This window comes from Salvelinus fontinalis, chromosome 31 (genome assembly GCF_029448725.1).
Source record: "Salvelinus fontinalis isolate EN_2023a chromosome 31, ASM2944872v1, whole genome shotgun sequence".
NCBI classification, from domain to species: domain Eukaryota; kingdom Metazoa; phylum Chordata; class Actinopteri; order Salmoniformes; family Salmonidae; genus Salvelinus; species Salvelinus fontinalis.
Window position 1 is genome coordinate 37,071,490 of NC_074695.1, and position 15,439 is coordinate 37,086,928.

At 41.2% G+C, this 15,439-nt stretch overlaps 1 protein-coding gene across 4 annotated transcripts in view; it reads left to right on the forward strand.

The window, feature by feature from the left end:
- LOC129830166 (pleckstrin homology domain-containing family M member 2-like) overlaps nt 1-5,406 on the forward strand; it is a 57,765-nt gene extending 52,359 nt beyond the window's left edge. For 3 of the 4 annotated variants that reach the window (XM_055892492.1, XM_055892494.1, XM_055892495.1), the window contains one exon: nt 116-5,406. In XM_055892492.1, the coding sequence (XP_055748467.1) occupies nt 116-253 (138 nt within the window). In that variant the 3' untranslated portion in view covers nt 254-5,406. The remainder of the gene's footprint in view (nt 1-115) is intronic. The other variant, XM_055892493.1, reaches the window with a different exon arrangement.
- Nucleotides 5,407-15,439: the final 10,033 nt, after the last annotated feature.

Sequence of the window (15,439 nt, forward strand, 5' to 3'; positions counted from 1 at the left end):
TGCTGTGACAGTAAAAGCATTATATCAATAACATGATTTCCTCTGTCTCTCATTCTCAATCTCTTTCTCACACTTTTTTTCCCCACCCCTTTTTCATTTTCTTATGATGATCAAGGTGTGTCTGCCTCGTAGGAGGGTGTCAGAGCAGTTGGTGCAGAAGCGTTGTGGCGATGCCCTGGCTCTGATGAGGAGCGCCTGGCAGAGGAGTGACAGCCTTGCCCGGGGACGCGCCCAGAGAGAGCCCTGGTGCTGACGGACAAACAGACAGCAAAGCGACAGATAGGTGGACGGACATATAGGACAAAAAGCTTTCACTAGCACTCCTACTCTAAACACCAGGATTCGGGTCAATCGCTTTCAAAATTTGTCAATTCTGGAAGAGGATAGAAAATGGACCATTATTTTCTATGAGGCTTTTTTTCGATCATTTAATTGAATTTGATTGGGAGATGGTACCAAACCTGTTAATTATGACAATAGCCAAATAGAGGCAAACACACACTCCGTTTGGTGTACATTATGAAGATTATAAATTAGGTATACGAGGGGTCGCATCATCACTAGATGTAGCGAGACGTACGTCAGTTTGAATCTCTTCACACTCCTGGCCTTCACAAATATGTATGTTCCGCATGACTTTCCGCTTGTCATTGAGACGGATGTTAGGGAAGGAAGTGCACCCCTTACCCTATAGAATAAGACGTTGTTCGCTAACAGCTTTAAGGTGTTATTTTGAACCTTAACAACTGCACCACGTTTATAGTGTGGTGTACGGCGCAGTATAGTATTGACTTATATTATAATCAATCCGTTCTCAAATGTACATTGCCCATCTCTCCATGGATCCAGACATACATTGGTTTCCAATTTTATATAGGTTTGTCTATTGAAAAATACCTCACAAAACTCAACCCTTCTCTCTCTCACAGGTTGTGATGGATATTTTGCTCAAGGATCGACGGTCACTTGAAGTGGCCTAAACTATGAAGGATGTCTATGGAGAGTTTCCCACTTGGACTGTGACGTTAACAGCACTCATCTATTGCCTTTGTCAGCCATGTTGGTTTACCATTGGGTTTTCCACTTTTAGTTATGATGGTTTGTCAGGTCAAAGTCAGTATTGGAGTATCATAGCGGGGAATTGTCTAACCTAGCATGGATACACTTTTGACAAGAAGGATGAGAAGAGAGACTAACTTGCCATCAAATGCGAGATTGCACATGGGTTTAGTCCATGTTGTTCGATTTTGAGGGGACTGATAAGTTCATTGGGGTTGTGTGCAAAGTTCATGTTCAGTGTTGCTTTTTAATTTTAAGCAAATAGTTGTTTATTATTAACACGACTTGTTATGGTAGTGTAATTGTGTGCAATTTATAAAGGGGATATGTTTACTTACATTTTTTTGTTTTTGTTCTAGTCTTTGTTATTTTGAGTGAGTACTCCTTTATCAGGTGAGTGTCTGTCATTGCATTTTAGATGTTGAGAGTGGCCTGGTCAAGATGTGGGAAATGTCCAATGTCGTTATGTTCTACGACTTGTGGAGGTATCAGTGCATCCCTACTTTATTATACTCCCTGTAGTTTTAATATTGCTCAGAAGAGAAGGTAGTCATTTGTGTGTTCTCCCAATGGAACAAAATAACTATGAAGTGGTAATATCACTGTTGAGCCAGAACAGACCATTGCTTGTAGTTATACTACAATCAATCCATATGCATTAGGGAAAAAATCTAGTTGACTAGTGATTATACTACTTCATTCATATGGTTTGTCATTGCATTAATCCAATTTACCCCTAAAAAAAATCTATCCCCCACCTTATATTCTATTCATACATAAGTAAAAGCAAATCATCCTCACAAATATTATTTTGACAATGTAGCTAATTACTGATGTAGACATGTCAAAATTCGATTTTTGTGTTGCTATTGGCGAGAGGGGAATTTATCCAATGCCATTGCTATCCTGGAATTGCTATCCTGGGAATTGCTATCCTGGGAATTGCTATATCAGGAGAAGGTTTCTGGAGGCTTTCAGTTTCATTGCCAGTTGCTCCTGATAATCATGTGGCCTTTTTCATTACCTTAATTTGATTGGAGATAATGGCCTCAGGCCCAATTTTTACCAAATAAAGCATTACTCTTGAATGTGGCCTTATACTGCTGTTGAGAATTGGGCTTCTGACAAGTCATAATACACACACTGTTTAAGTGTCAGTTTAAGACCTCCTTGTCTAACCGTTTGCATTATAGTAATAGTAGTAAACATATTCTCTGCTTTGAGCATTGTGGTCTTGCCTCTATTCTGCTTTTTCTGTAGGCGTGGGAAGCCAACATCCTAGCATTTTGCATCTCAGGTTAGAAATGGTACAAATAATTTAGATGTAGTAGCCTAGATCCCATGCAGAAAAGACCCAACACCTCAAGCCAGGGTAACCGTGTCCTACATTTTAGTTTCAACTGAATTGTCATTTTATATCCCTTTTCGTCTTTGTTGGTACCTATTCCATACCTAAGTCTATTTTAGAGAAATGTACAATTACGGTACATATACACTACCGTTCAAAAGGTTGGGGTCTCTTAGAAAATTCATTGTTTATGAAAGAAAAGCAATATTTGTTTGTCCATTTTTAAAATAACATTAAATTGATCAGAAATACAGTGTAGACATTGTTAATGTTGTAAATTACTATTGTAACTGTGAACGACTGATTTTGTATGGAATATCTACATGGGTGTACGGAAGCCCATTATCAGCAACCATCACTCCTGTGTTCCAAGTTAGCGAATCCAAGTTTATAATTTTAAAAGGCTACGTCATCGTCAATAGTGTAGAGGCGACTCGGGGAGGCTGGCCTTCTAGGCAGATTTGCAAAGAAAAAGCCATATCTCAGACTGGCCCATAAAAAGAAAAGATTAAGATGGGCAAAAGAGCACAGACACTGGACAGAGGAACTCTGCCTAAAGGCCAGCATCCCGGACTCACCTCTTCACTGTTGACGTTGAGACTGGTGTTTTTGCGGGTACTATTTAATGAAGCTGCCAGTTAAGGACTTGTGAGGTGTCTGTTTCTCAAACTAGACACTATAATGTACTTGTCCTCCTGCTCAGTTGTGCATTGGGGCCTCCCACTTTTTCTATTTTGGTTAGGGCCAGTTTGCGCTGTTCTGTGAAGAGAGTAGTACACAGCGTTGTACGAGAGCTTCAGTTTCTTGGCAATTTCTCACATGGAATAGCCTTCATTTCTCAGAACAAGAATAGACTGACGAGTTTCAGAAGAAATATCTTTGTATCTGGCCATTTTGAGCCTGTAATTGAACCCACAAATGTTGATGCTCCAGATACTCAATTAGTCTAAAGAAGGCCAGTTTTATTGCTTCTTTAATCAGAACAACAGTTTTCAACTGTGCTAACATAATTGCAAAAGGGTTTTCTAATGATCAATTAGCCTTGTAAATAATAAACTTGGATTAGCTAACACAACTTGCCATTGGAACACAGGAGTGATGGTTGCTGATAACAGGCCTTCCTGCGCCTATGTAGATATTCCATAAAAATATCTGCCGTTTCCAGCTCCAATAGTCATTTACAACATTAACAATGTCTACACTGTACTTCTAATCAATTTGATGTTATTTTAATGGACAAAAAATGTGCTTTTCTTTCAAAAACAGGACATTTCTAAGTGACCATAAAAACTTTTGAACGGTAGTGTACGTATTTGAAAAGTTTGTCAATATTTGATTGAAGAAAGGAAATATGAATCTTGAAATCGTATGCAGAGATAAGTGAAGTTTGTTGTTATGAACAGTAATTTGAATGTTGTACATTGCTGGTCAATGGTGGATTACATATTTTTATTGACTAGTTCTTACATTATACACTTACATATATCTACAGTACCAGTCAAAAGTTCAGACACACCTACTCATTCCAGGGTTTTTCTTTATTTTGACTGTTTTCTACATTGTAGAATAATAGTGAAGACATCAAAACTATGACATGACACATAGGGAATCATGTAGTAACCAAAAAAGTCTTCAAAATATATTTGAGAGTCTTCAAAGTAGCCACCCTTTGCCTTGATAACAGCTTTGCACGCTCTTGGCATGCTCTCAACCAGCTTCACGAGGAATGCTTTTCCAACAGTCTTGAAGGAGTTCCCACATACCCTGAGCACTTGTAAGCTTTTTTTCCTTCACTCTGTGGTCCAACTCATCCCAAACCATCTCAATTGGGTTGAGGTCAGGTGATTGTGGAGGCCAGGTCATCTGATGCAGCACTCATCACTCTCTTTGGTTAAATATCCCTTACACAGCCTGGAGGTGTGTTTTGGGTCATTGGCCTGTTGAAAACCAATGATAATCCCACTAAGCACCAAACCAGATGGGATGGCGTATCGCTACAGAATGCTGTCATAGCCATTCTGGGTGTGCCTTGAATTCTAAATAAATCACAGTGTCCCCAGCAAAGCACCCCCACAACATCACACCACCACCTCCATGCTTCACGATGAGAACCACACATGCGGAGATAATCCGTTCACCTACTCTGCGTCTCACAAACACTGCGGTTAGAACCAAAAATCTCACATTTGGACTCATCAGATCAAAGGACAGATTTCCACCGATCTAAAGTACATTGCTCGTGTTTTTTGGCCCAAGCAAGTCTGTTCTTCTTATTGGTGTCCTTTGGTAGTGGTTTCTTTTCAGCAATTTGACCATGAAGGTCTGATTCACCCAGTCTCCTCTGAACAGTTCATGTGTCTGTTACTTGAACTCAAACATTTATTTGGGCTGCAATCTGAGGTGCAGTTAACCCCAATGAACTTATCCTCAGCAGCAGAGGTAACTCTGGGTCTTCCTTTGCTGTGGCTGTCCTCATCAGAGCCAGTTTCATCATAGCGCTTACGGGTTTTTGTGACTGCACTTGAAGAAACAGGCACACCTGTTAATTGAAATGCATTCCAGGTGACTGCCTCATGAAGCTGGTTGAGAGAATGCCAAGAAGTGTGCAAAGCTGTCAAGGCAAAGGGTGGCTACTTTGAATAATCTAGAATATAAAATATATTTTCATTTACCACTTTTTTTGGTTACTACATGCTTCTGAATGTTTCATAGTTTTGATGTCTTCACTATTATTCTACAATGTAGAAAATAGTAACAAAATAAAGAAAAACCCTGGAATGAGTAGGTGTGTAAACTTTTGACTGGTACTGTATGTATGTTTTAGCAGTTTTTATTTATTTGATTTATATAAACAATAATGGGATGAATCTATTGTATGCTAACCCGTGATCACACTAAAACCTGCATGTATTGAATGTTTTTATATTGTACATATGATAATGAATGTACGAAAAAGGCTTGTGAATAAGACTACATTAATAAAATAATTCAAACCATAACCTTACAACAGCAGGTCTTAGTTACTTTGTTTTAATGACCTGATTACAGGTGTTCTAAGCAAAGTTATTGTACAACGTTGATGGATGGCTTATTGCAACAGACTATGGAGTGTAAGGACTAGGCTATTCCCTCAACAGGCTTTTATTTTATTTCCTGTTTTGCTTCTGTTTTGTTTGTTTCTTTAAAATTAATCTAAGAGGTGTCTTTGGGTGTTTGAAAAGCTGTATGCATGTATGTAATTACACCACCATTCAAAAGTTTGGGCTCACTTAGAAATGTCCTTGTTAATGAAAGAAAAGCAAAAACAGTGTCATAAAAACATCATCAAATTGATCTGAAATAGTCGTGGCCAAAAGTTGAGTGACACAAATATACATTTTTACAAAGTCTGCTGCCTCAGTTTGTATGATGGTAATTTGCAAATACTCCAGAATGTTATGAAGAGTGATCAGATGAATTGCAATCCCCAAAAAACATTTCCACTGCATTTCAGCCCTGCCACAAAAGGACCAGCGGACATGTCAGTGATTCTCTCGTTAACACAGGTATGAATGTTGACGAGGACAAGGCTGGAGATCACTCTGTCATGCTGATTGAGTTCGAATAACAGACCTTCCTCTGTCAACCATGGTTACCTGCAAGTAAACACGTGCCATCATCTTTGCTTTGCACAAAAGGGCTTCACAGGCAAGGATATTGCTGCCAGTAAGATTGCCCCTAAATCAACCATTTATCAGATCATCAAGAACTTCAAGGAGAGCGGTTCAATTGTTTTGAAGAAGGCTTCAGGGCGCCCAAGAAAGTCCAGCAAGCTCCAGGACCGTCTCCTAAAGTTGATTCAGCTGCGGGATCGGGGCACCACCAGTACAGAGCTTGCTCAGGAATGGCAGCAGGCAGGTGTGAGTGCATCTGCACGCACAGTGAGGCGAAGACTTTTGGAGGATGGCCTGGTGTCAAGAAGGGCAGCAAAGAAGCCACTTCTCTCCAGGAACAACATCAGGGACAGACTGATATTCTGTAAAAGGTACAGGGATTGGACTGCGGTAAAGTCATTTTCTCTGAATCCCCTTTCCGATTGTTTGGGGCATCCGGAAAAAGCTTGTCCGGAGAAGACAAGGTGAACGCTACCATCAGTCCTGTGTCATGCCAACAGTAAAGCATCCTGAGACCATTCATGTGTGGGGTTGCTTCTCAGCCAAGGGAGTGGGCTCACTCACAATTTTGCCTAAGAACACAGCCATGAATAAAGAATGGTACCAGCACATCCTCCGAGAGAAACTTCTCCCAACCATCCAGGAACAGTTTGGTGACGAATAATGCCTTTTCCAGCATGATGGAGCACTTTGCCATAAGGCAAAAGTGGCTCGGGGAACAAAACATAGATATTTTGGGTCCATGTCCAGGAAACTCTCCAGACCTTAATCCCATTGAGAACTTGTGGTCAATCCTCAAGGCGGGTGGGAGAAACAAAACCCCACAAATTCTGACAAATGCCAAGCATTGATTATGCAAGAATTGGCTGCCATCAGTCAGGATGTGGCCCAGACGTTAATTGACAGCATGCCAGGGCGGATTGCAGAAAGAGTCAACACTGCAAATATTGACTCTTTGCATCAACTTCATGTAATCGTCAATAAAAGCCTTTGACTCTTATGAAATGCTTGTAATTATACTTCAGTATTCCATAGTAACATCTGACAAAAATATCTAAAGACACTGAGGCAGCAGACTTTGTGAAAATTAGTATTTGTGTCATTCTCAAAACTTTTGGCCATGACTGTACAGTGTAAACATTGTTGTATGTTTACATGTTGTAAATGAGTATTGTAGCTGTAAAAGGCAGATTTTTTTAAATGGAATATCTAGATGGGCGTGCAGAGGCCCATTTATCAGCAACCATCACTCCTGTGTTCCAATGGCATGTCGTGTTAGCTAATCCAAGTTTATCATTTTAAAAGGCTAATTGATCATTAGAAAACCCTTTTGCAATTATGTTAGCACAGCTGGAAACTGTTCTTATTAAAGAAGCAATAAAACTGGCCTTCTTTAGACTAGTTGAGTATCTGAAGCATCAGCATTTGTGGGTTCGATTACAGGCTCAAAATGGCCAGATACAAAGATATTTCTTCTGAAACTCGTCAGTCTATTCTTGATCTGAGAAATGAAGGCTATTCCATGTGAGAAATTGCCAAGAAACTGAAGCTCTCGTACAACGCTGTGTACTACTCTCTTCACAGAACAGCGCAAACTGGCACTAACCAAAATAGAAAAAGTGGGAGGCCCCAGTGCACAACTGAGCAGGAGGACAAGTACATTATAGTGTCTAGTTTGCTAGACACTAAGCTTCATTAAATAGTACCCGCAAAACACCAGTCTCAACGTCAACAGTGAAGAGTCGACTCCGGGATGCTGGCCTTCTAGGCAGCGTTCCTCTGTCCAGTGTCTGTGCTCTTTTGCCCATCTTAATCTTTTCTATTTATTGGCCAGTCTGAGATATGGCTTTTTCTTTGCAACTCTGCCTAGAAGGCCAGACTGGTATTTTGCTGGTACTATTTAATGAAGCTGCCAAAAACAAGGACATTTCTAAGTGACCCCAAACTTTTGTACGGTAGTGCATGTATGCATGTGTTCAGGAACTATTCACACCCCTTGACTTTTTCCACATTTTGTTGTACTACAGCCTGAATTTAAAATGGGTTAATAATTAATGTTTTTTGTCACTGGCCTACACACAATACCCCATAATGTCAAAGTGGAATAATGTTTTAGTTTTTTTAATATCTACAAATTAATTAGAAATGTAAAGCTGAAATGTCTTTTCAATAAATATTCAACCACTTTTATGACAAGCTTAAATGCATTCAGGAGTAAACATTTGCTTAACAAGTCACATAAGTTGCATGGACTAATGTTTAGCATGTTTTTTTTTTAATTACTACCTCACCGTGGGTTCCCCAGACATACAATTATCTGTAATGTCCCTCAATTTAGCAGTACATTTCAAACTGATTCAACCACAAAGACCCGGGAGGTTTTCCAATGCCTCGCAAAGAAGGGCACCTATTGGTAGCAGACATTGAAAATGCATTTGAGCATGGTGAAGTTATTAATTACAGTTTGGGTATCAATTAGGGCTGACCCCAATTAGTAGATAGACCACAGACGATGCAGTGCGATGACGATGCAATTGCAATCTTACTGCCCTATCCCATCTGGACAAAAGGAATACCTATGTAAGAATGCTGGTCATTCAACACCATGGTACCCACCAAACTCATCATTAAGCAGTAAAATACTACTTGAATAAAACTATTTGGTTTAAAATATACTTAAGTATCAAAAGTAAACAGAATTGCTAAAATGTACCTAAGTATAAAAAGTAAAAGTATAAACCACTTCAAATTCCTTATATTAAGCAAACCAGATGGCACAATAAAAAATTAAAGGATAGCCAGGGGCACACTCCAACATTCAGACATAATTTACAAATGAAGCATGGGTGGTTAGTGACTCTGCCAGATCAAAGGCAGATGGGATGACCAGGGATTTGATTTGGATGTTGTCTTGATAGTGTGAATTGGACCATTTTCCTGTCAAAATGTAACGAGTACTTTTGGGTGTCTAGGAAAACATATGGAGTAAAAAGCACATTATTTTCTTCAGGAATGTAGTAAAGTAAAAGTTGGCAAAAATATAAATAGAGTACAGATACCCCAAATCACTACTGAAGTAGTACTTTCAAGTATTTTTACTAAATTACTTTACACCACTGCCTCCCTGACCAAGGCACTTCTCCTCCATTGCTCAGTTTAGCCGGGCGGCCAGCTCTAGGAAGAGTTTTGGTGGTTCTAAACGTCTAGGATTTAAGAATCATGGGGAGGCACATGGCGATGTGGTACAGAGCTCGATTTAGCCTCTGCATGGCGTCACACCCTCCAAATGGAGGCTCCGACCACATTTTCGAATCAAGCATCGTGGCTTTTAGTCTAGACCTCCGCAATAGATTAGTTCATTGAGATGGTCATATATATATATATATATATACACTGCTCAAAAAAATAAAGGGAACACTTAAACAACACAATGTAACTCCAAGTCAATCACACTTCTGTGAAATCAAACTGTCCACTTAGGAAGCAACACTGATTGACAATAAATTTCACATGCTGTCGTGCAAATGGAATAGACAAAAGGTGGAAATTATAGACAATTAGCAAGACCCCCCCCAAAAAAGGAGTGATTCTGCAGGTGGTGACCACAGACAACTTCTCAGTTCCTATGCTTCCTGGCTGATGTTTTGGTCACTTTTGAATGCTGGCGGTGCTTTCACTCTAGTGGTAGCATGAGACGGAGTCTACAACCCACACAAGTGGCTCAGGTAGTGCAGTTCATCAAAGATGGCACATCAATGCGAGCTGTGGCAAAAAGGTTTGCTGTGTCTGTCAACGTAGTGCCCAGAGCATGGAGGCGCTACCAGGAGACAGGCCAGTACATCAGGAGACGTGGAGGAGGCCGTAGGAGGGTAACAACCCAGCAGCAGGACCGCTACCTCCGCCTTTGTGCAAGGAGGTGCACTGCCAGAGCCCTGCAAAATGACCTCCAGCAGGCCACAATCTACAGTTGAAGTCGGAAGTTTACATTCACTTAGGTTGCAGTCATTAAAACTCGTTATTCAACCACACATTTCTTGATAACTAACTATATGTTTGGCAAGTCGGTTAGGACATTACTTTTTGCATGACACAAGTAATTTTTCCAGCAATTGTTTACAGAACGATTATTTCACTTATAATTCACTGTATCACAATTCCAATGGATCAGAAGTTTACATACACTAAGTTGACTGTGCCTTTAAACAGCTTGGAAAATTCCAGAAAATTATGTCATGGCTTTAGAAGCATCTGATAGGCTAATTGACATCATTTGAGTCAGTTGGAGGTGTAACTGGATGTATTTCAAGGCCTACCTTCAAACTTAGTGCCTCTTTGCTTGACATCATGGGAAAATCCAAAGAAATCAGCCAAGACCTCAGAAAGAAAATGTAGACCACCAGTCTGGTTCATCCTTGGGAGCAATTTCCATACTCCTGAAGGTACCACGTTAACCTGTACAAACAATAGTACGCAAGTATAAACACCATTGGACCACGCAGCCGTCATACCGCTCAGGAAGGAGACTCGTTCTGTCTCCTAGAGATGAATGTACTTTGGTGTGAAAAGTGCAAATCAATCCCAGAACAACAGCAAAGGACCTTGTGAAGATGCTGGAGGAAACGGGTACAAAAGTATGTAAATCCACCGAAAAAACAGACCTATATCTACATAACCTGAAAGGCCGCTCAGCAAGGAAGAAGCCACTGCTCCAAAACCGCCATAAAAAGCCAGACTACGTTTTGCAACTACACATGGGGACAAATATCGTACTTTTTGGAGAATTGTCCTCTGGTCTGATGAAACAAAAATAGACTGTATGTATTTCACATGACTGGGCAGGGGCACAGCCATTTTTTAATTATTATTATTATAACCTTTATATTATTTAACCTTTATTTAACTAGGCAAGTCAGTTAAGAACAAATTCTAATTTACAATGACAGCCTACCAAAAGGCAAAAGGCCTCCTGCGGGGACAGGTGGGATTAAAAAAATATATAAAATTATAGGGCAAAACACACATCACGACAAGACAACAAAAAGAGAGACAGAAGACGACAACATAGCATGGCAGCAACACATGACAACACAGTATGGTATCAACACAACATGACAACAACATGGTAGCAACACCACATGGGAGCAGCACAGGGTACAAGCATTATTGGGCACAGACAACAGCACAAAGGGCAAGAAGGTAGAGACAACAATACATCACGCAAAGCAACCACGATTGTCCATGATTGAGTCTTTGAATGAAGAGAATGAGATAAAACTGTCTAGTTTGAGTGTTTGTTGCAGCTCGTTCCAGTCACTAGCTGCAGCGAACTGAGAAGACGAGCCCAGGGATGTGTGTGCTTTGGGGACCTTTAACAGAATGTGACTGGCAGAAGAGGTGTTTTATGTGGAGGATGAGGGATGCAGTAGATATCTCAGGTAGGGAGGAGTGAGGCCTTAGAGGGTTTTATAAATAAGCATCAACCAGTGGGTCTTGCGACGGGTATACAGAGATGACCAGTTTACAGAGGAGTATAGAGTGAAGTGATGTGTCCCATAAGGAGCATTGGTGGCAAATCTGATGGCCGAATGGTAAAGAACATCTAGCCGCTAGAGAGCACCCTTACCTGCCAATCTATAAATTACGTCTCCGTAATCTAGCATGGGTAGGATGGTCATCTGAATCAGGGTTAGTTTGTTCGCTAAAGAGGAGCGATTACGATAGAGGAAACCAAGTCTAGATGTAATTTTAACCTGCAGCTTTGATATGTGCTGAGAGAAGGACAGTGTACCATCCCAAGTACTTGTATGAGGTGACTACCTCAAGGTCTAAACCCTCAGAGGTAGCAATCACACCCATGGGGAGAGGGGCATTCTTCTTACCAAACCACAAGACCTTTGTTTTGGAGGTGTTCAGAACAAGGTTAAGGGCAGAGAAAGCTTGTCGGACACTAAGAAAGCTTTGTTGTAGAGCGTTCCACACAAAATCGAGAGGGGCCAGGGGAGTGTAAGACTGTATCATCTGCATATAAATGGATGAGAGAGCTTCCTACTGCCTGAGCTATGTTGTTGATGTAAATTGAGAAGAGCGTGGATCCTGGCATCGAGCTTTGGGGTACACCCTTGGTGACAGGCAGTGACTGAGACAGCAGATGTTCTGACTTTATACAGTGCACTCTTTGAGCGAGGTAGTTAGCAAACCAGGCCAAAGACTCCTCAGAGACACCAATACTCCTTAGCCTGCCCACAAGAATGGAATGGTCTACCATATCAAAAGCTTTGGCCAAGTCAATAAAAACAGCAACACAACATTGCTTAGAATCAAGGGAAATGGTGACATCATTGAAGACCTTAAAGGTTGCAGTGACACATCCATAACGTGAGCGGAAACCAGATTGCATACCAGAGAGAATACTATGGACATCAAGAAACCCAGTCAGTTGATTATTGACAATTTTTTCCAACACTTTTGATCAACAGGGCAAATAGAAATAGGCCTATAACAATTAGGATCAGCTTGATCTCCCCTTTAAATAAATGATGAACTGTGGCTGCCTTCCAAGCAATGGGAACCTCCCTAGAGAGGAGAGACATGTTAAAAAGGTTAGAGAGAGGCTTGGAGATTATAGGGGCAGCAACCTTAAAGAAGAAAGCGTCTAAACCATCTGACCCAGATGTTTTTGGGGGTCAAGTTTAAGGAGCTCCTTTAGCACCTCGGACTCAGTGACCGGCTGCAGGGAGAAACTTTGTAACGGGGCAGGGGGAAAAGAGGGAGGAGCATCGGCGCTAGTTGCATTAGAAGGGATGGGAGATATGGCTGAGTCAAATGGGAATCCTGACTTAATGAAGTGGTGATTAAAAAGCTCAGCCATGTGCTTCTTGTCAGTAACAACCACATCATCAACTTTAAAGGACATGGGCAGCTGTGAGGAGGAGGGTTTATTCTCCAGGTCTTTAACCGTTTTCTAGAACTTCTTGGGGTTAGACCCACAGAGAGGGAACTGCTCCTCAAAGTAACTAACTTTGACATTCCGGATAGCCTGAGTGCACTTCTCATTTGCCTGAACGAGAGCCAGTCAGCCTGAGTATGTGTGTGCCTTTCGCCAAATGGAATTCTTGAGGTGGCGTAACTCTGCAAGATCACTGTCAAACCAGGGGCTGAACCTGTTTTTAATTCACATTTTCTTTATGGGGTTGTGTTTGTTAACAATATCACTGAAAATATAAAAAAACAAGGTCCACGTGTCTTCGAGCTGATTCTGTACCAATTTATAGAGGCCAGGTCATGAAGGAAGGCTTGCTCATTAAAGTTTTTTAGCAGGTGTCTATGACAAATCAGAACAGGTCGTTTCACTCAGCAGCCATTACGAACATAGGCTGTAAAACAGTGATCGCTAAGGTCATTACAGAAAACACCAGATTGACAGCTATCAGGATTATTTGTAAGGATAACGTCGAGGAGAGTAGCCTTTACTAGGTGTTTGGAGTCATACCTAGTGGGATTAGTATTAATAATCTGAGAAAGATTTAGGGAGTCCCATTGTTTTAGGACTTGGTCAAGTGGTTTAAGCATATCCCAGTTTAGGTCACCCAGTAGGACAAATTCAGACTTAGTGTAAGGTGCCAGGAGAGAGCTTAGGGCAGGTAGGGTATAGGCCGATGCTGATGGAGGACGATAGCACCCAGCAACAGTCAACAAAAATCTATTTGGAAGTTGAATGCTTAAAACCAGCAAATCAAATTGTTAGGGGACAGACTTGGTGGAGACAACTGAGCACTGAAGGTGATCCTTAGTAACGATTGCCACTCTCCCACCTTTGGAAGATCTGTCTTGCCGAAAAAGGTCCTAACCAGAAAGGTTAACATCAGTATTCAAAACACTCTTTCTTAACCACGTCGCAGTAATGACCAACACATCTGGATTGGAGCTGTGAACCCACACTTTCAATTGATCCATTTTAGGTAATAAGCTTCTGGTGTTAAAGTGAGGAAAACCCAGGCTTTTACGAGAACAGAAATCAGTGAAACCGATATCAGAGCACATGTCAGAATTGGGGATAGCAACAGTAGAATCAAGGCACGGCAGAGGACAGGGAGAGCTCTGCAATGTTGATTTATGACATTTGAATGTGCATTAGATGGCAACAAGATCATATTATACATCTATTTCATCAGGTAACATGAATACAAAGCCGGCGAGAGGTGGTTAGAATAGGATGTGAGGCCATGAGTCCATGTAACCAATAGAGAGTCAGAGTCCCGAGTGTGGGAACAAACATAGTCTGTCCCACGGTTGGGTAAACAAGAAAGTTCATAGTCAACAAAGCATGCAGGAGTCATGTGTGGGCCTGGGAGGGCATAGGCCCACCCACCTGGGAATGAGTTTTTCCCCACAAAAAGGCTTTATTACAGACAGAAATACAACTCAGTTTCATCAGCTGTCCGGGTAGTGGGTCTCAGATGATCCCGGAAGTGAAGAAGCCGGATGTGGAGGTTCTGGGCTGGCGTGGTTACACACAGTCTGCGGTTGTGAAGCCGATAGGACATACTGACAAATTCTTTAAAACAACAATATGGAGACTTTTCCCATTTTCTCCAGTTTTGCATTTAGCCTCCAGCACCTTCATTAATCGGTTTTGGGTGTGCGGTAGATTCTGCCAATTATCCTCAATGATGTCTTAAAAATGTGTAGTTGATTGCGGTCGGTTAACTAGAGTTTCTCATTTAGATTATACTATATAGCATGTACTATCCTTATTTTCAGTCTATTATTTTGTCATCACCAGGTGTCTATTGTGTAACATATAGTACGTTAATGAGGAGCACCATCCACCTCCCTGGATGAGCCTCCACTGGCAAACTGAATGGTGGCTCAGTAATGTCGTCTACTTTTTAACTCTCTGTTCCACTGCCAGGAGATCCTTTGGGAACAAACCACAAACAAATCCATACATTTCAGTTTGTAAGGATTAACACCCCAATTAACACCCCAATATGTTACATGTTATATGTTACATGACCATACTGACCCACATTTTGAGTCTCATGTTAGGTGTATTAGACAGAACTGTTGTACCTACCACTCTCGTTCCAACCACCTATAATTTACTTTCACTTTTCCAGTTGTGCATTTAGAGGGCTTGTTCATGGAGATATTCGCTGACAATAATTTTCTGACATTCCACATACAAATGTCCTTTGGTTATGGAAACCCACCTGTTCCATCTCAGCAGTTTGGTGACATTTGTGTTCCTCGGCTGCACACAGAGAACAGATACACCTTTCAAGTCTGCAGTACATGGCCAGCAGTTTGTCATGCTGGGGATACAGCTTCTCCAGCTGCAGCTCCTTGACCACTACACCCACCAGAGTGCTTCTGTAAC